Source organism: Triturus cristatus, chromosome 12, assembly GCF_964204655.1.
Source record: "Triturus cristatus chromosome 12, aTriCri1.1, whole genome shotgun sequence".
NCBI lineage: Eukaryota > Metazoa > Chordata > Amphibia > Caudata > Salamandridae > Triturus > Triturus cristatus.
Window position 1 is genome coordinate 112,293,145 of NC_140595.1, and position 21,140 is coordinate 112,314,284.

Consider the following 21,140-nt stretch of genomic DNA (forward strand, 5'->3'; position numbering starts at 1 on the left):
TTTATTCTTGCTCTGTTGTCTGATAGGTTTTGAAATTTCCTTTTTAATCGCAGAGCACAACCCAGTAAAGGCCTCGACAATCTCTATATCTTGGGAGTCGCTGGACAAGCACGTTTCCACCATTAAGGGATAGAGTTTTATAATTCGCGCGAGTAATGCTTTATTATCTATTCCTTTCCAGATTACTCTAAGTTTGTCGGTGGATACGGCCAAGTCCCTAGCCCCTATTTCTTTTCGTTTAATAGTTTTATTTACAAATTTAATAATTGTCAATATGGGGTTGTGGTCGCTATAACTAGTTGGCAGGACCTCAGCCTTAACTAGGCAGTTCTCAAGGGCCGATGATATAAAAACATAATCAATGATTGATGAACAACCACGACCTATAAAGGTAGGCGGTTGCTCAATATCGAGTGTACCACCAGCTTTTTCCATAACATTGGTTAGATCCCTGGAGGATAAATAGTTAAACAATTTTTCCCCTCTTTCACAAGAAATTATCGTAGAAGATGGGGCTGTGATGTTATACGGTTTTTTATACAAATGAGCATTAAAGTCGCCCCCTAAACAAATTCCATCCAGTTTCCCGAGCCCATTACCCTCTATCATGTCATCAATAAAATCGAATAAAGAGATAAAATTCCTATTTGGCAGTGATTTAAAATCATTATTATAAAAATTTATAAAACATATCGTGATCCCATTCGAGTATATTGTAGCCTGAAAATGACTGTCATTTGTTTCCAGAGGTTTAATACTACTTCCTGCAGTAATTTTTATCCATGTGGATAGGCCCCCACTGGGTCTACCAACATCAGGAATAGAAGCAGTACTATTAAAGCATACAAAACCCTCAAGTAGCAAGCTAGTAGTACTCCATGTCTCCTGGAACATCAAAACATCGAAACTGCTGACCATTTGTGTCCACTCTACTATGTTCAATTTTGATTTTAGTCCTGCGATGTTCCAGCTTAAAATTTTTAATTGTTGGTCGGGAGAGATGGGTTCGCGGATGACAGACTTGATGGGAGGATGCTCCAGACTGTTTGAGTGTTCTTGGTTGGGATAGTTTTATCCATAGGTAGCTTAGCTGTTAATACCTCCCCTGCAGTGTTTAAAGATTTGCCCGGGAGTCAGTCCTGACCCTCTAAATCAGTCAGGACGTTAAACCGATTCCGTACAGAATATATCGAAGTAACGGGATGACGATTAATTTGGGGTGGTCTATAAAAGAAGCCTAGTGGTAAGGAAGTTATAGCAGTTACAATGCTAGGGTGAATAAAATTGTATTTTAATATGCTTTTTACCAGGGAAGGATACCTAAAATTCATGACTATGCAGTCACCTGTGATGTTTTTTATCGAAGGTCCAACCCAACCTACCCGTCTCACCATCAAGATTTCATTAGCAATCCCCATACCCATCCCCTTAAACTTACATAACCAATCAATACATTTATTCTTGAGTTGATCCCAAGACTCATTTTGATTTTCCTGCAAAGGTGGTACTCCGGCCAAAATTAGAACGTAAGGACATGCTTCTGGAGGCAAATTAAGTACCGCAACAGCATGTTTTTTTGGCCGGGTAAGGGGACTGGGCTCATGATTGGTATGTGACGTTGGATTTAGAAGTGCTATCTCTAAGGGGGTGGGAGGGACAGCCCCTAAAGATGGATTGTGACGGGAGGGTTCGTTGGTCACAGGAGCTCTTGGCAGGGGTGAAGAGCTGGCCAGATTACTCAAAGGGGGGCTGTGGGGCAAACTCTCCTTATTGCCATTACACTTAGCGCGTGCAGTATCTACACTAGTTGTAATACATTTACCGCAGCCGCCCTGGGTGCCCCTATTAATAGCCTCCATATCCTTTAGTAAACGTTCACCCCTAATTTGATCAATAATCGTGGTCCCTTTCCTCTTGGTATCTTCTTTCTTTACTAGGCTCTCCAGCCTATCCAGGCGTTTAAAAATAAGATTAAACTGTTTGTCCATTAGACTTTTCAATTGTTTAAAAGTAGAGTCCACAATAGTGTCAATTAGGTTCTCAGTAGGCCTTCCCAACATGCTGTTAGCAGTTATTAACTCAGTTTGTGTACATATGGAGTTTGTTTCAGCTGCGATTATGGTGACATCAGCAGTGCTGTTAGTTAGGCCATGTGAGTGTATATTTACACTAAAAGGTTCCGCATTTGCAGGGGTTTTCCCTCGTGACCACATACTTTGAGGAGTTGGTTGGCTTTTAATATTGCAAAGAGGTTGTTTTCTTTTGGCAATAGGTGCTTTAATATTGCCATTTTTCCTTTTCCCCCAAGAGGGCTTGTTGTTTAAAGCCGGTTTAACAGTAAGGTAGACATCTTCAATTTCCGGCTGAGAGTCAGCTATTTCAACAGTGGGAGTAATAACCTCTGTGGCCTCTGTAACCCTGGGGGGATTTCCATGATGGATGGGATTAACAACTGTTATATTAGGTGTTAAAGGCACAGAAATTATGGGGTCAATAGCAACGGTACCATGAGACATTGGGGATGCCAATGTGATTTGACCCGAAGATAGTCTCCGTTCCGTGTTCTCAATTTCGGAAGTGACCAACATGAAAGCGTTTTCTAGCATGTTTTCCAAGGTAGACGTAATTACAGGAGGACATCTGGGACCCTGTCCAGGAGCTGTGGCAGAACGTTTCCACCTGATAAGGGTGTGCACTCACCTTGGGCCAATACAAGGATTCAATAGTGTGGACCGAAAGGGGGAGGCCCTGCCCTGCCTCAGTCTGCCCCTGACGGCCACAGACGGCCCGCCCTCTGCCCGGGCTCAGCCCGGCGCCGCCCGCGCGCGTCCCGCGACGCGGAGGGAGCCTCTGATTAAGTAGCGACTCCGGGCGCGCTGGTGTCCGGCAGGAAGTCCGGTGGAAAGCAGGGAATGGCGGGAGTTGTAGTTCCCCTCTGCTGCGGCCAGTAATGGAGGGTGGCGGCGAGGGGAACAAGCAACGTCAGGGTCCCGTAAGCTGCCCGGTTCTGCCTGCTGCTGCGTCCGCTGTTCTCTAGACCAGGTGAGAAGCCCCCCGCTCTGCCGAGGGAGCCTCTGATTAAGTAGCGCCTCCGGGCGCGCTGGTGTCCGGCAGGAAGTCCGGTGGAAAGCAGGGAATGGCGGGAGTTGTAGTTCCCCTCTGCTGCGGCCAGTAATGGAGGGTGGCGGCGAGGGGAACAAGCAACGTCAGGGTCCCGTAAGCTGCCCGGTTCTGCCTGCTGCTGCGTCCCCTGTTCTCTAGACCAGGTGAGAAGCCCCCCAGTGCAGTGGACGATGAGGACCTACATACATTTGTGCCCTAAAAACATTTCAGCGAGATGTGATGGTTATCCCTGTGGAGAGGAAATTGTCAGCAAATTGATCCATTGGATGTCTGTGATTGTTGCCAGAGACACTCTCCGACCTATGTCCATTGGAGTTTTGTTGAGGAGGTGTTGGTGGCTTAAGGCCAGTAGATTTAAAAACGAAATCTAGTAGACTGTCCTACATTTTTCTGTGTGCAGTTAATACATTAGGAAATCATGCTGAAGGAGGAATTGAGAGCTATACAATGGATAGTGAAGTATCTACGGCCATGACTGACCACAATCACAAAACCTGTACAGTTTTGTGTGCCCTTCCAGCAAGTACTTCAGAATCCATCAATGTCCACTATCAGTAGTACCAATCATCCATATCCTCATCCAGCCCCAAACATGACATAGTTAACATCAAGGTAATTATTAGAAATACTAGAAGGACGGAAAACTCCAACTGTGTTTCACCAAGCAAGATTGACAAGCATTTGCATGTCCCTCTGTACCTTCGCTACTCTATGGAATGAGAAATAGTCCAATTTATAGGTGACTGGTGATCTAAATACTGAAAACGGTGTACTCATTTCTTTCTTGAATAGCCACAAACAATTCATACTTAACAGTAAAACATTTCCACTACCCACCAACACAACTCTGAGAAAGGAAATGGATGTGTTAGCCTAAGTGTCAATGGAGACGGTCCCCTTAAGTCATTGCTTCAAAGGAGTTTGAGGCCAGCACTACATTTTTGAAAACTAAAGATATGTAAACAACTTTTTACAAAAATAAGACATTTGCATGTGTTGCATAGTACTTTTTCATGCTTTTATTTGCTAGTTACAGCCATATAGTCTAGACATGGCAAAAGCAGAGTTACCAATGTTTTCCTCCTGGGTTGATCTTTTAGCAGTTATCTGCTGTAGAAAGGTATTTTGTATGCTTAAATGACCATTGCTTGAGGACTTAACAAGACTTCTGCTGCTGTCTAAAAAGGGGGTGAACATGATTGTATCTAGGAATGTGATATCTCCCATTGAATCTTTAGGGTATTACCCAGGCCATAGAACTCAACATTGCAAGTAGTTACGGCTTCCGTAATGCAAATGCTTAAGAATCTTCCTTTTGTTCAGGAGAAACATTCTCAAGATGGTCTTAGAGACAGACCGGTTACGAGCATAAACATACGCTTTTCAAAGGTTTCCTCATGCTTTCACATTAAGAAGGCATTTCACTGCTGTTCCTGAATACTTAATCATTGGCCAAAGAAAAACGTATGTAGAACTACATGTAAAGCAGACTAGTTTTGATCAGTTTTGCAATGCATCTTTTTCTTCAGCCAAAGATATCCGTTGTCCAAGCAATCTGTTGATGGACAGTAAGTGTCATGCGTAGAACTGTCTTAACATAAAGTTACACCAACACAATAGGAGTCAAGGGGGAAATGAAGGCCAGGCCGCCCCCACTCAAAGTCTTATAAACATAAAGTTAAGCTGACTCTGTCTTGCAAAATCATAGTTAATTCCTCCCGGAGAGTTGAAAAAAATCAGTTGTACATGACAGTACACCACTTTGAGAAAACAGCCTGACCGCAACATGGAGGACATCTCGCACATTCTGAGATGTTACTATGTGGCCTCTGATGCTGGAGAAGACACATACATGTTCTAAGGAATTTCTTCCTTTGCTGTGTCAACGTTCCTTGGAGCACTACTTGTTGTTCGTTTTCAAACACAAGTGACTCTACAAAAGGCTTACAGTCTGAGAAGAAATTTATCCTTGCCTGTAACTGCAAATTTCCATGGTTATGATTTTGTGGTTCATTTACGAGCCTCCCGAATCAGGTTGTCCAATAAGGTTGAGGGATTCATTCTGAACAATTTAGGATTCTGACGAGCGCCTTCAACTGTTGTTCGGGGCCCATTCACTTTATGTATTGCTATGATCATATTGTCCTGAAGATTCCCATCCTCGAAATGTGAAATGTTTTAAAAGCGTGTGAATCCATGAAAGATATAGACGTTGGTGAGGTGTAGTTACAGATAAGTAAAATTTCATGCATGTGTGTTTTCATTCCTTTTTTTTTTCAGATACCTTCACTGAAAGGCCTAGGCCTGAGACACCACCCACTCTCGGTCTGTGCCGTCAGAGAACCTGGGCGGGCAGGAGTATGCGGGAACGCACGGAGGACCTGGCTGGAAAGCTTGTGAAAAGTCGGAGCTTGAGTTGTAGTAGAAGTAGTGAGCAAAATAGTCTGGATTCTTGGGTTCCTCCAAGTAAGTATGTTAAGGGGGAGAGTTGTACCATTATATTCTCATCTGGTCTGTCCGGTTACCTGGAACAGCACAACGGGATACTGGCAGGGATGAAGAGTACCCGGCTTGACGGACACTGGTACAGACTGGTAGCACTTGTATGGCCTGACAACTGCACAGATCGAGAACACTTGTGTGTATGCACAGGATGTGGACTGGAGGTTGGTTACTTCCAAGCTCACTGGCTCTGAGAATAAATTACCTTTCTTTTGCCGTTGGAAAAGAACACTTTTAGAAAATGGCGAATCCTATTCAGGTTCAGAGTAGTGCTGACTCGTTGAAGTATGTAGCGCCAGTGACCGCTCACCTTTGGCTTCTCAGATTAACCTCATTATTCCAGGTCAATGAAAACCTCAGGAGCCTAGCAATGTCACAGTATCAAAATTAGTCTTCCACTGACACCAAACAAGGGGTCCCATCACTGCCTGACACTAGGATAAGATTGGTGGGTGTCCTGTTTGTTATTCTTAACAAAAGCTCTAATTCACAGATGCCTACTTCAAACCGTATTTCCCACTTTATTAATCCAATGCGATCATCTTGTTTTGTTTTTGTTTTTGTAAATCTTAACTACTGGTAAATCCCATATGTTAGGGTACAAATGAGCTACCTATTTTGGCAAAGTAATAAGTCGTTATTCTTCAGATTGCAGATATTTGTGTGAAGGAAAGCAAAGAAATAACTTTCACTTGGAAATAAAATTGTCTGATCACATAAAAAAAAAGTATAGATTTACTTGTTCTGCATAAGCTATTGCCTGTGTCAATTCTCCCCAATCTAATATTGAAAAAGGCATTTGTTTTAGGTTCTCCAAAAAGATTGACTGACCACCTGGCAATGGGGCTCTCCAGTATCTCTTTCAGGTACTGGTAATGTCTCTCATCAGTTGTCTGGTCAGACTTTTTCTGCTTTTAGGAATAACAGGAAGTAGAAAGGAAAAATCAGTTCACAGAAGCATATCAATGAAAAGGCAACCTCTTTTCCAATTACGCATGAGGCCAGATGCAAATCCTAAGTGCAAGTGGAGCAGGGAATACCAGTCTTTAAGACTGTCTTGATGCAAAACTGTGAGGCTAATGTATTAGTGCCTGGCCTTTTTAAGTCTCATTCTCTCTAAAAATTCAGCATGTTTTAATTTTTAATTGAGACCACAATTTCCCCTTCTCCTGTGCTTCCAGGTAATACGCCCTAGTCTAGCTATGTCACTATTTTCTGCTGCCATTTCACCTCTCGTGAATGGAGCTGGCCTACCCTCTGATTTCACTAAGCTGTAATGTCTTAATTTTACTAGTCTGTAGTGATCAGAGAACAAGGATATTTGTAATCGTGTTCACTGGCATCGCAGTGGCCAGAGCCTCATCACAAATAAGGCAAAACTGAAGCGCTACGCATTCTTAGTTTACTCTTTGTAAAAGTAGTTGAACAAAACCGCCAAGGTGTACAGTAGGAAGGTTGGATAAAGTTACGTCCCTTGCAACATCTACAATAGACAGTGAATCACTAATATCTAGCCACAGCATGTGCTCAAAAATAGTAAAAAGTGGTCATTTAAATCACAGTGAAAATTAGCACAGAAGCCGTCCTGAGTTAGGAAAATTGGGAACAGATTATAAAATCTGGAAATGGATTGTTTTATAAAGTAATTTGTGTTCCTTTGAACTCCTGTCCCATGCTTTCCTATCCAGGTTGTAAGGTACAGAAGATTTTGCGACTGAGAAATGCACATCTTTTGACTATGTCCTAGCTCAAACTTGAGGATCTGGCCCTTGCCCGATCAGCTTTTGGTATTCTTTCCAAACGCCTGTCTCCTGTTTTGTCTAGCTCCAGACCTACCACGCCTAGCGCCATTGTAAATAAGATGGATGGCACCTGGACAAGGTTAGGGAAAGATGCGCTGGCTTGCCCCTGGTACACAGAGGTGTTGGGTCTGTGCTTTGGCATCAGAGAAAGTGCTTTTGATCAAAACCCCAAATGGCAATTCTCACATAATTCTAGTCTGAGGGAAATCAAAAAGGTGCTGGTGCCCATCTCACTACCTTTATCATTCATGCACATGCCACAACATGCTTTTCGGGCTAGAAAGAGATAAAGTGCAGATAGTCCTTCTTTGAATGTGATGGTGGGGTCTTGGATGGAGGGAAATGAAGCAGGAACTTAGTGTCCCTAGGCTTACTTGTAAACTCTTCTTTTATTGATGAGTCTACCTTTGTTTTAATTGCTTTTCTCTGCCAAGCATTCCCTCTGCACTTTGGTTTTCCACATTATCTTGCAGGTGTTCTCTTTCCATCTTCTGTTCCCCTTAGTAGTTTTCAGCAACCCTATGGTGGAAGTAGTTCTATAAAAACAACTGACATGTAAGATACTCTTATTGTGTATATCTGGTTCATTCTACATATGCCCAGGTGCATCACCATAGTGATTTATTGTAAATCAAAGCAGTGAGCGTAAATGAATTAACCCTTTACTGAGATCCCGATGTCTCATCTTTCTTTGTTTTTTTTTGTGACTAGTGCTGAAAATTACAGAGAAGACAAAGGTAGACAACTCAGCAGAACAACCCAATCTGTGTCAGATCACGGATGCAACACTTGCGGACTCAGAGGGTGGAAGTATTTCTAATGTCAGTTTCTTCACCGATGAGACACATAGTGACCGCTTCACCTCTGACAGCTCTGAGCTGCATTTGACTGAGAGCTCAGTTGATGGGTTAGACTCTTCCAGCGGGCGTGGCTCAAAGCGGGGGGATCGAAACAGCAGGAAGTTGGGCCCCCTTCGGACTAGCCTGGCAGGCAAGCTTCAGCAACTACTGACACCAACGAAAAGTCGCTCAACTCGCCGACAGTCAGCCAATGCCGAACAGACAGGAGGAATAAAGGATGGGAAAGTCTTGCGTCGGTCTTCAGAACAGCGGCAGCAGCACTCCATAAAAAGCCAGATGGACAACTTATTGAGGACACGGGAGCGGCCAGAATCTACAGCGTCCGAGGTACAGAGAGGAAAAATGACTGGTTCACCCATCTGGGAGTTACAGGGTGGTGGCAATTTCACTTGTTTGAGGTACATGGGAAGGGGGATTGGTCTTCATTGGCCTCTGAGCTACAGAGAGACACAGGATAGCTTTACTATTCTTTAAGGTATGAAATAGGCACAAAAGTAGCAATGCAAAAGTTTCAAACATCAATGGTCATCTACAGATGGCACTGTGTGGGGCAAGATTGACACCACGGTCACAGGTTGGAGATAAAGATGTTCCGCCTTAAGGGCCCAATTAAGAAAGGGGCTTGTTTGGCCATCTCAAATGTTGAGATCGGGCAACCACTACATCAGTGGTACAACGAATTAGGATCTAGGCTCCGATCCTTCAGAATTCCAGGCACATTTTCAAACTAGAATAAGAGGTGGAAGACTTAGCCTCATCTGAGGTGCTGTGGGGGGAACAATGGACTCTACCATCTTAGAGATGTTACAACTCAACCACTTCAGACCTACCTTGCAAATGCGGTGTCCAATACAGAACCATCACTGAGATGTATTCAGTGGTGATCAGTACTCAACTGTCTGTAAGGTGATTGAAATTAATTAGTTTAGAGCATCCTAGAAGTTTGGGTTATTCTCCTTATCTTAATGAATATTTGACTTCTTGTTACCCATTTGTAGATTTTGTACACAGAACTTAAACTGAGTATGAAGCAGAGCAAATGCTTGAAACAGAGCACATTTACTAGGGCAGCAAGTAAATCCAACACAGTAAAGTCACAAGATTTCACATTTTCTTTATAATATTGTAAATTGATAAACTGTACTCAACTCGGGGATTCTGAGACTGAGTGACCGAGGGCACAAAAATATGAATTCTGGTTGGGGGTACTTTTACACAAATTAGTCAAACGTGTCTTAGCAAAATAATCCAATTGTTTAAGCAACCGATTTTAGGACAGATAACAAAGTCTGGAAAAAACATGAACATGTGTACATATCTGACTAAGCTAAGGGGTTATTGAAGGGGCAGTAGTAGTTCTTGTGGAGAAGCATTGCCTTTTCTCTTACAAATAGTTAAAAGATATAAAACAATGGAATGTCTCAAATGTCCAGACCTTCATTGTGCTGATGTGCTGAGTGAAGTTCTAGCCAAACTGAAGAAGCACATTTAAGCCTTCGTAGAGGTCATTAGAAAATGAAAAAACTTGTCAAAATAATAATGTAAATGATGCTTTGGAAACAGTGAAAGGTTGCAGATACACGTGTCATGGCAAGAAGGCTTGACTCTTTCCTTAAAATTCTCTGTAAATCTTCTTTTTCTTTGTCTGTGGTGGTGACTTTAGCATATATCACAAAAGAAAGACAAGTTGGAATTACAGTCTCTGGCAACAGGCACAGGGCCACCATTGGTGCATCTCCTCAGTTCATTTCAGGGTGTTGTGCATGGGGACATTTTATGATGATTATGTGGAGGGACACTGCATGGTGTTTGGGCAGTAGAACAGGTACATTTATTTTCTACCACACCGTTCTGACCTACCACAAAATACGACAGTGTTGCCTGGGGGGGGGGGGGATGCCGGGGTGCTTGGAGTGCCTACTGGGCCTCCAGCAAGGAATGTCAAAGGCATTTAACCTGTTACACCTGTGGACAGGAATGGTCCTGATTGTGCCAAGAGGGCAGAGACGAGCAGTCCCAGAGAAGGCATCTTTTCTCTGTAGTATCACCCGAGCTCCCCAACATGGCCAGACTCTTAATTGTAGTGGAGTTATCCAGAGCCTCAGTGCATTAGATGCCGGGAATTGGGTCAGATTGGGATCACAATTAGACCCGGGCACTCGCAAAAATGTGTCCCACATTCCCTGATCATCACTTTCATGGATCACCATCTGGTTAGTCTCACTAGAATCTGGCTGGTTACTTTTTGTTAGAGTTTTGTATAGCATGAACTCGGCCCCAAGTCCTTGGAGACGTGAGCACTGGTTACATTACACAAGATCAAATTCATTTTCAGTATGGAGATTAAGTGAGAATCGCAGGATGTTGAGCTGATGCTGGGACTCAAACCTAGTTTCAACGTCTGCAGCTCTGACCATAGGCCTACATTCAATTATATGCAACCCTCTCCTCTCCCTCAATAAGGCCTGAAAGACTCTGGGGCTGAGGTGACAAAACCTGGATGCTACGGAGACCACTTCTCTTACTCCCTCCCAGCCCATTATAGTCTTAGGGTATTTAGCTGGCAAGGGAGGTGTCAAAGAGCATGCTGCTGCTGCTCAAGGGAGGAGATGGGAATGTTTAGGTGAGAATGGCAGAATATCAACTGCCCCACTGCGAGGCTCCTGCATACACCCCCAGTGATCCGGCGGGGGGGGGGGGGGTGGGGGGGGGGGGAAATAACACTTCTGGCAGGGCACGCGAGGAAGTGCGCCGAGGTGAGAATGCCACAAAGACTGAAGCAACACCTGGACCTCCGCCTCCGTTCACAGCATGTCAGGGGAGTACTCTGTGATGCTGGCCCCACATTAAAGGGGTCTGGCAGGGAGTGGGGGAAGAAAGTTAGTCTCTTGGGCCTGCTTACAGAGGCCCTTAAAACCGGATGCCTGAATGCCCGCCTTTCCAGTCCGAGCCTGATTGGGAGCTTGTCCTGCGATATGGAGTAGAAGTCTCACTCATTGACGAGCATGGTGGCTGTGTACTGCCAGGTTTACTACTCCGCCTAGTGTTTTGCATTGCTGCAGATTCTGCTCCTGTGCAATGTAGAAACCAGTTGGCAAGCTGTACTTTCAGACACAGTGTCAGAGATCTGAGGTACAATAGAAGTAAAGCCTGGAAGTGAGGCTTATCTTTCAGATGAGCAACAGCAGCTGGGTTGCGTTTGCCAAACCTGAGTATTAGTGAGTGTGAACCAGTCACTCAACCTTTGAGAAGAGGATCCCCTCAAATATGTGAGGAGATTTCTGTAGATGTGTAGCAGCTGCAGGCATATATCTGAAAGAGACACGTTAGTGATAGATTCTTTACCGAATATCCCCAGGCGTCAGATTGGATCCGGAAAGTTTTGCTAGCAGTACCCCTGCGCATCAGTAGGTGGTATCGTGCGGATCCGCGTCCGTCGCTGGCGTCGTATGCGTCGAATGCGTCGAGATGACGGCACGGAGACTACTTAGGTGCCACTCCTGTGTGCTGACGTCAGTTCTTTCTTTTTCCGCGCCAGAAAGCGCAGATCCGGTTAGAGTGCGTACCTTAGTCACTTTTTGACTACCCTTTTTGAGTCTTTTGTCTCCTGTACAATTTTGGTTTCCTTGGTGCACATAGGGATGCCTGGATTTAAGTCTTGTGGGGCCTGCCGTCGCAATATGTCGGTGGCGGACCCCCATGATGTCTGCCTCTACTGCCTGGAGACCGACCACGACTCCCGGTCCTGTCTGAACTGTTGGGCCATGGCCCCGAAGGCCCTGAGGGAGCGGCACTGGAAGCAGCTGGAGGTCCGGCACTCGTCCCAGTGCCGTTCCCGGTCCAGGGGCCGTTCCAGGGAATGCTCGCGGGCCACAGTCGTCGCTCCTCGGGCTCCAAGTCTTCAACCTCGGATTCGGGTAAGAGACAACACAAGAAGAAGTCGAAGAAGCATTGTCGCTCTCTGATGTCCCCCTGTCGATCTCCGGATGTGGACGAGAGGGACAGGGGTTCTACCCCCGCGGCTCCTTCAGAGCCCGAGAGTCCCACGGCCTACCCACCTTACCCAGGTCCGTCGGCGACTCCCGCACAGGTGCAAGAATTTCTTGCTACCATGGACCGCCTTTTTGGGCCTCGAGCTCCCGCCGGCGTGCACTCTGGCCCTGCAGTCCCGTGTCAGGATCCTGTTGGGGCGCCGCCGGCAGATCCAGCTTCGGCACCACAGAATCCTGCGCTGTTGGCTCCGGCCACAGTGCCATAAGGTCCATCGCTTCTGGCTCCGGCCCCAGCACCACCCTCGGCTCCACCTCTGGCGCCGCAGTGGGTGCCATTTGTCCCGCCCTTGCCCAGGTTCCAGGACCATTTTGTTCCTACCTGAGATCCGCATTGGGACACGGTGCCGGCTTGGCCCCGGCCGGCGCCATTCCCGATGCCGTTCCCGATACCGTTTGTTCCTCCTCCGGCTCCTGCCCTGCCGCCGCGGTCTGTACCACATGCAGCGGAGGTGGAGAACGAATGGGAGGGGTCCGAGGACCCTCTTGCCCATCAGTGTGACTCCGAGCAGGACTGGGCGGACGACTTGGAGGATGCCGGCGACCTCGACGTCTCCTCTGACCCGGGGTTTGCCTCTCCCCTGCCTACCATGGAGGAGGGCGCCTCCTACACGATTGTGCTCCGTCGGGCAGCTGAGGTTCCCAACCTTGAACTTCCGAAGGTGGCCCTCAAAACTAATCTCCTCACTGAAGTGCTCCACGCGGCGTCCACTTGGTCGGAGTCCCTGCTACCATTTAACAACGCCCTCACTGACGTCTTGCTAGGCACTTGGTCGCGGCCAGCCTAAGTGGCCCCTGTGGATAAAAATGTCGCCAGGCGTCATCGCCCGGCACCTTGTGGCCCCACTTTTCTGACCACTCATCCTACGCCTGAGAGCCGGTCATCCAAGCCTCGACGTCACAGAGTGCCTTTCCCACGGCTCCGCCGAATAAGGACTCTAAGAAGCTGGAGCAGTTTGGTAAGCGGTTGTTCTCTTCGGCCAGCTTGGGGCTGCGGTTGGTGAACACTTTATGCCTATTGGGCCGCTATTCCCACACGGTGTGGGATACAGTTGCACAGGTGTTGCCTCAGTGTCCTGAAAATACCCAAGCTGTGCTGGCCCGAGCTGTTGCCGAGGGTAAGGATGTGGCTAAGTTCTCCATTCGGTGTGGTTTGGACAGGAATCTATCACTAGGTAGAGCGATTTCTACGACTGTGGTGCTTTGCCGCCACGCCTGGTTGACATCTACCGGGTTCTCGCCAGATATCCATAGCTCACTCATGGACATGCCCTTTGATGGCACTCGCCTGTTTGGCAATAAGGCTGACAGTGCGCTGGAGTGTTTTAAGGAATCGCGAGCCACGGCCAGGTCCTTAGGTCTTTCCACGAAAAGCCTAGCCACTTCTGGTTTTCGTTCCTTTCGTGGCAACGGCAGGGGCGCACAGGTGCGTTCCTTCAGCAAGCCTGTACAGACCCAGCTGCAGCGCGGCCTCCGCAGGGGCGGGTCTTGCAATCAGCATGGGGATCAGTCCACCTCCGCCCCCGCTGCTTCTACCTCCAAACCTTCCTAATCTGAGCTTTGTGGAGCACCCCATGCCAGTGGGTGGCAGGATCTGCCATCACCTCCCCCACTGGCACGCTGTCACATTGGACGAGTGGGTGTTGCAGATCATCCGCAAGGGTTGCTCTCTTCCCTTTCAGTCCACCCCTCCAGCCATGCCACCTCCATCCCACCACATGTCGAGGGAACACTTGGCAACTCTCCAGCAGGAAGTCACGGCCCTCTTGGCCAAGGGGGCCATTGACACGTTCCTGGGCCAGAAGTAGGACGTGGTTGTTATTCCCAATACTTTCTGGTCCCCAAGAAGGACAAAGGGGGCCTGCGCCCCATCTTGGACCTCAGGTACGTCAATCGCTTCCTCCAGAAGGAGAAGTTCAAGATGTTGACTCTGGCTCAGGTCTTGGCTGCCCTCGACCCTGGAGACTGGATGGTAGCGTTGGACTTGCAGGACGCATATTTTCACATCCCCGTCCTGCCGGCCCACCGGCGTTACCTGCGGTTCACGGTATGCCACGAGCATTTTCAATTTGTCGTGCTCCCCTTCGGCCTTACCAGTGCCCCTCGGGTGTTCACCAAACTGATGGCAGTGGTCGTAGCTCATCTGCGCAGGTCAGGGGTGTCAGTCTTCCCCTACCTCGACGACTGGTTGTTGAAGGCGGGCTCGCCCCAGGCAGTCGTCGCCCCCCCTCCAGACTACGGCCGACCTCCTGCATTTGCTGGGGTTCTCCATCAACGTGCCAAAGTCGCACCTGAGTCCCTCTCAGAAGCTCCCCTTCATCGAAGCGGTTCTGGATTCAACGCAGTTTCAGGTTTATCCTCCCGAACAGCGAGTCCGGGATATTCAGGCTCTGATTCCGATCTTTCAGCCTCTATCCCGGGTTTCAGTCAGATTGACCCTCCGGCTCCTGGGCCTGATGGCCTCCTGCATCCTACTGGTGCAACCTACTGGTGCAACATGCCAGGTGGCATATGCGGGCTCTGCAGTGGGACTGAAGTTCCAGTGGGCACAGCATCAGGGCAACCTGTCCGATCATGTCCAGAACTCGGAGGGCACTGCACGTCAATTGCAGTGGTGGCTCACGAATCGCGATTGGGTCCATGGCAGATCCCTCTCCCTTCCCCAACCGGAGCACACAGTGGTGACCGATGCGTCCTCTGATCTCTCCCTCTCCCAAGTGGCCTACTTGGGAGAGGGAGAGATCAGAGGACTCTGGTCTCCGGCGGAGTCCCGGCTCCATATCAACCTTTTGGAACTTTGGGCGATCCGTCTTGCACTGAAGGCATTCCTTCCCTCTGTCCGGGGGAGTGTAGTGCAGGTGTTTACGGACAACACCACTGCCATGTGGCATTGCAACAAACAGGGCGGGGTGGGGTCATGGACCCTATGTCAGGAGGCTTTGCGCCTCTGGACATGGCTGGAACATCAAGGCATTACCTTGGTGGTTCAACACCTGGCAAGTTCTCTGAACGCCAGGGCGGACGAACTCAGCCGCCAGTGCTTGATGGATCACAAATGGTGTCTGCACTCAGACGTGGCGCAAGGTCTCTTTCTGCAGTGGGGAGAGCCTTGGTTAGATCTATTCGCCACCGAAGAGAACACGCAATGTCCTCAGTTCTGCACTTTGGAATTACCAAGGCGGCACTCGCTCGGTGACGCTTTTCGTCGTGAGTGGAGTTGCGGTCTGTTGTACGCCTTTCCGCCTATACCACTTCTGCCCAGAGTGCTGAAGAAGATTTGGCATGACTGGGCCCAAGTCATACTTGTGGCTCCGGATTGGGCAAGAAGATACTGGTATCTCGAGCTACTCAGCATGGCGATCGCTCCCCCGATTCGACTGCCGCTTCGGGAGGATCTTCTGTCGCAGCAGCAGGGGACGGTCCTCCACCCGAACCTGTCCAGCCTCCACCTCCATGCATGGAGATTGAGCGGCGACAGTTGCAACTTTCGATCTCCCACCCGAAGTCTGTGATGTCATTCTGGCAGCCAGGCGTCCCTCCAGTAAGACGGTATACGCCTGCCGGTGGAACAAGTTTGTGGCATGATGCACAGCGAAGTCTGTGGATCCCCTTTCTGCCCCTCTTTCTAAGGTTCTTCTGTTACTGCTATCCTTTGCCCGGCACGGCTCTGCTCTGGGCCCTATCAAGGGTTATCTTTCAGCCATCTCCGCTTTTCTAAGGCTTCCAGATCAGCCTTATCTCTTTAAGTCCCCGGTTGTTAACCGTTACCTGAAGGGCATTGCACACACATTTCCTCCCATGCCTTTCATTATGCCTCAATGGGACTTGAATCTTGTTTTGACCTTTCTGATGTGCGTACCTTTTGAGCCCCTTCATAACTGTCCTTTACGTCTTCTCACTCTAAAGACGGCTTTCCTGGTAGCTATCACCTCTGCCAGAAGAGTGAGTGAGCTCCAGGCTTTTTCTTCTAAACCTCCTTTCCTTTCTGTTCATCCGGACAAGGTGGTTTTGAGGACCCGTCCTTCTTTCTTGCAAAAGTTTTCACGCCCTTCCACATCGGGCAGACCATCACTTTACCCACCTTCTTTCCGCCTCCTTCAAGAGAGAAAGAGAGGCTTCACTGTCTGGACTTAAAACGTGCGCTTTCGTTCTATCTGAAGCGCACACAACAGTTCCGGGTGGATGACCAGCTCTTTGTTGGCTATGTGGGCGCCAAAAAAGGTCAGGCCATGCACAAACGGACCATCTCTCGGTGGGTCGTTCTGTGCATCAAAGCGTGTTACTTGCTGGCTAAATAGAAGCCTCCTGTGGGGCTGCGTGCCCATTCTACCAGGGCGACGGCGGCCACTACTGCCTTGGGACGCGGCGTTCCCTTGCAGGATATTTGTCAGCCAGCTACGTGGGCTTCGCTGCACACGCTTACCAAGCATTACTGCCTTGACAGTGAAGTCCGGAGAGACGGCTTCTTTGGGCGTTCTGTTCTCCGTGATTTTCTGGTGTAATCTATTCGCAGACCCACCACCGGGTTGGTATTGCTAACGTGTCTCTTTCAGATGCACAAGTTACTACTTGTGTAACGATATATCTGTAAGAGACATTAGTTAGTGATAGACTCCTTACCGCCCCACCCATCCTCCCCGTTCTGCGAACTGATTTGTAGGGTTAAGGTCATCCCTTTCAGGGCCCTAGTTTCTTGGCACCAGTGGTCAGTTTCTTGCATGGCTCTGTGTTCCTGGTGAGGAAAGTCGTGTACAGAACTGACGTCCGCGCGCATGGGTGGTGCCTAAGTAGTCTCCGTGATGTCATCTCGGCGCATACGACGCCAGCGACGGACGCGGAGCCGCACGACGCCACCTACTGACGCTCAGGGGTACTGCTAGCAAAACTTTCCTGATCCAGTCTGACGCCTGGGGTTATTCTAAGGTAAGGAATCTATCACTAACTAATGTCTCTTACAGATATATCGTTACACAAGTAGTAACTTGTGTGTTGGAAAATGCAGGCATATAATATGTTGGAAAAGGGTGAGAGAGGACCCTTGGGAGACTGGAAATAAAACCCAAAGGCAAACTAATTAATTGCACAACTTTTTTCACAAAAGCAAATCTAGCAGGGGGGGGGGCATGCTTGTGTGGACTCAGTGGAGTTGTGGCAGGGTAACGCCTCGCTACCCCAACAAGATGGCTGACTCAGCAACCTCAAAGCTTAAGTCTCATAATTAAACATCCAAGCATTTCCAGCAAAGATGCCACAGAGCTGTTTAAAGAGTGTAGAGTTCTGATCAGTTCACTGGATGCCCTTGATGGAAACCCCAATAACCAGGCCACCAAGTAAAACTGGAAGTTACTGATCGGGTGGTCTAGGTTCAAGTTTTATTCCATTCAGAACATCTGTGCTTTTGCAGGAAAGTAAAAGAGCATAATCACACTGAATGAGGATTGATAAAATGTGGAAGTAAACTTTTAGCTTTCATGCTAATTAATGATTCTCTGTAATTATGTTCCTCTTTGGAACATGTTATAATAGTAATAAAATTGAATTGCTGATGAGTTTGAAGAGGAAGCCAAAGAAAAATCACTTATACTGGTGACTTCATCTTCAAGCAAGCTACTAAAACTTTTAACTTAAATCATATGTACCTAAAAGTAACGAGGTCTATAAAGCATCATGCAGGGTCTAAATAAGGTTAAGGAAATGCAGTAGAACAGAGACTGAGGAGAGATAAAAGGGACAAGCAAAACCGAGTTGCAGCATATGTAGACTCCGATTGGCTCTTAGGATTTGGCAAAAGCCAACATCGGCAATTGCTTGTCCATCAGCAGAGTTTCATGACAGAAGGGTCAGGTTTGTCTACATTTTTGTGTAGGTCAACCCGGTCGCCTTTGTTTCCCCTATGACATGATTATCCAATAAAGACCATTTTCCACCACTTCAGCTGCCTCTCTAGCTTGGAGAGCCAATGGGAGTGGATGTGGCCTAACGCCCGAGTTGTCAACTTTGGAACTGCGGAGCCAGGTTTGAGTCCTGGCCTCATCTCAATATTTTATGATTCTGGTTAAATCACTTAACTTTCAGTGCCCAAAAAATGTGTAATGTAATCCTTTGCTCATGCAAAGCTCTGTGGTGCCCCATGACCAGATATGCGCTATTTAAAACTGCCTAAAAAAGCTGGATACCATTTATGGAAATAATAGCAATGGTTTGGATTCTGCAGATTGTCCAAAGTTACAAGACTAAATTATTGTTGGGTGGTAGTTGGGTGGAGTTAGCCTGTACTGATTCCAGCCAGGTGCATTGTGGTTTTCTTTAGAAAACGACATGGAAAAGAAATGTTGCATATAAATTTGGGGTGGGGAACTTGACCTTGCAATGATAACATAAATCATCATCTGAATTAATGAGGCAGTATGTTGCATTTAAGTTTCAAGCCTAACCAGTGAATGGAAATACCTAGCAGGATGCCAATACAAGGAGTCAGAACTAGCCAATCAAGGCAGATCTATGCGTGATTGCTGTGTACTACATTGAGAGAAATGTGATGCTGTACAGACCAGAGAGGATTTAGAAGTAAGCTCTTCAGAAGAAATGTTCATACTGGCGCTAATTAAAGCTTGAGTTGAAGTGACTAAGCTATCCAATCAATCATTGGAAATCTACGACCCCTCCGTCCACTCCTTATGGGTTTGCGAGGGTTTTAGGTACTTGAGGGCCAAAAGATCTGACTATGGTGGTTGCAGACTGGCCACTACAGAAAGACTGGTTTGTTCACTTGGCAATAAGGAAGAGACTATCCGTGGATAAGACAACAGGAACCCCTATGATGCTTCTGCTCCCTTGCATTGTATTTTTGCTTACCTTTCAGCCTTGCAAATTTTCTTAGTTCAGAGTGTACCCACCCCCTTGCACCTTCTCTTCGTTTTTTTGGCTGGTGATTGTTTGAAACTGTTTTCCAATGCTGCCGCTCTTGTGGGCTGATGGATTCAACTATTCTAGGTGGGAAACACTGAACAATAATCAGTAAACCTCCAAATTCTAAGTTCTACTTCTTGCTTTGCCTTACTCCAGGGATAACATCTTATTTTAATAAACCTTAAAATGGCCTCTAACTAGCCCAGCCACTGAGTCACAGCACCAGCAGTTGGGTCGATATGAGTGGGCAGGGTGGTGTAGTTATGAAATGTGCGAACAGTGCAGGGAAATGGAGGACTTTAGGGATATCACATATGTGGAACTAGGAGACCTAGAAAATGTGCATACAATCCTTTCACCAAACTTTGTCAAATGAATAGGACTTGAAAATTGAAGCAAAAGGACAGTTAAACTGCCCAATTGGGAAACTGAAGACCATACACAAGTAGGGACTATGATGGTGGTACTCGGAGATCCAACTACAAGAGAGGCCACCCTCCAAAGCAGCGACCTCTTAGAACATGTGGTGAATGAAAACTTTAATTTTCTTGGCCACAATAATCGTGGACAGTAAAGAGCTTCAAGCCTCGCCTGAAAGTAGAACTCTCTGTCGAACAGATTGCCACACTGAAGTTCCAGTCTAGTGACAAAATTCACTTGTTTTCAAGTAGATTCTGACAAATCCTTTGTTGAGAGTGAGGTGGGGAAAAACTATCTTTATCATTTTAATCAAATCACACAAGATTTAAAGTCTTAGTTGTCAATTAAAGCGCTCTGTCCAGCTTGTGAAACCTAAACTGTTGTTACTTGTAAAGTATTGGAATGGCTGGTTATTTCCTCCTAGAGATAACTTCCATGTTTTCTTGATGTGGCAACTTGCTAATTATTGAAGTTTTTTTTTTGTTGCTGGCAAAAAGTAGCTTCCAATTAATTCGTTAATCACTGTTGTTGCCATTATCCAGGTGTGTCACAATAATAGAGGAGTACTGTTTCAAATGAAAGACTCCTTTTAAAATGTTTATTAAGGTGATGCACACAGTTGTTGTGCCTGGTGCATCCTCTGCACTATAACCAGGCTGTGTGATGGTCATGATGGTTCTGCCAATGCACCGGATCAGTTTGAAATCCTGGATCACTGTCCCAGACCAAGGGTCAAGATCGTTTGGTGTATTTGGAGGTGACTGAAAGGAAATCTAGAAACAGATTCTCAGCAAAAGGCATTTAGAGCTTTAAAAATGTACACAGATTACCTAGTTCGCCCGATTTCTAAGACTCTTTTTCCCCCCATGCTCAATCACTTGGTCTGTTCTCAGTCCCCTCGTCTCACTCACTTGACATAGAGGAAAAGAAGCCAGTCAGTCCACCCGGGAGCAGGAGTGAGAGTTAAAAAGGTGTGATGGTGAATTAACAAAATCCTGTTCTGACAGATGCAGAAAAACAGTGAGCTTCCAGAGCAAACCGGTGCTTGCCTAGCTCACTGAAGTAAAATTTAACCCTACTGACCAATATTACCACTACTCATTGCTTGGCCCTGCTTATACAGTTAGGGGTGCCTGCCCCGCAGTGGAAGGCCATCCATGAAGATTGCCCTCTGGAGTTGAGGTTTGGTGATATGGTAGGGGTGGCATGCCCTGGTAAAGCCTAACAAAGGATCAGATGCTCAGTGCTCACAAAGCTCAGGTTTTGGCTTCTTCCCTCTACTGCGGACTAGACATGAGGTGGGGATTGTGCACCTGAACATGCTGAAGCAGCAGCCTCTGGGTCCTGTTCTCCACCTCAGGGATTAATTTGACCGTGACCATAATGCCCTGGGAAATAATGCAAAATTTGCCCAGAATAGGTTGTGCCCTGTGGGGTGGTGCAGTATACACTATCTTTGGGTATTGTGCAGGATA

At 47.1% G+C, this 21,140-nt stretch overlaps 1 protein-coding gene across 5 annotated transcripts in view; it reads left to right on the forward strand.

Annotated features, from left to right (window-relative positions):
• The window catches only part of DENND4B (DENN domain containing 4B), a 246,040-nt gene that overhangs the window by 165,654 nt on the left and 59,246 nt on the right, over positions 1 to 21,140 (forward strand). For all 5 annotated transcript variants that reach the window (XM_085638871.1, XM_085638875.1, XM_085638874.1 and 2 more), the window contains exons 19-20: positions 5,404 to 5,589; positions 8,139 to 8,614. In XM_085638871.1, coding sequence (XP_085494997.1) covers positions 5,404 to 5,589; positions 8,139 to 8,614 — 662 coding nt within the window. The remainder of the gene's footprint in view (positions 1 to 5,403; positions 5,590 to 8,138; positions 8,615 to 21,140) is intronic.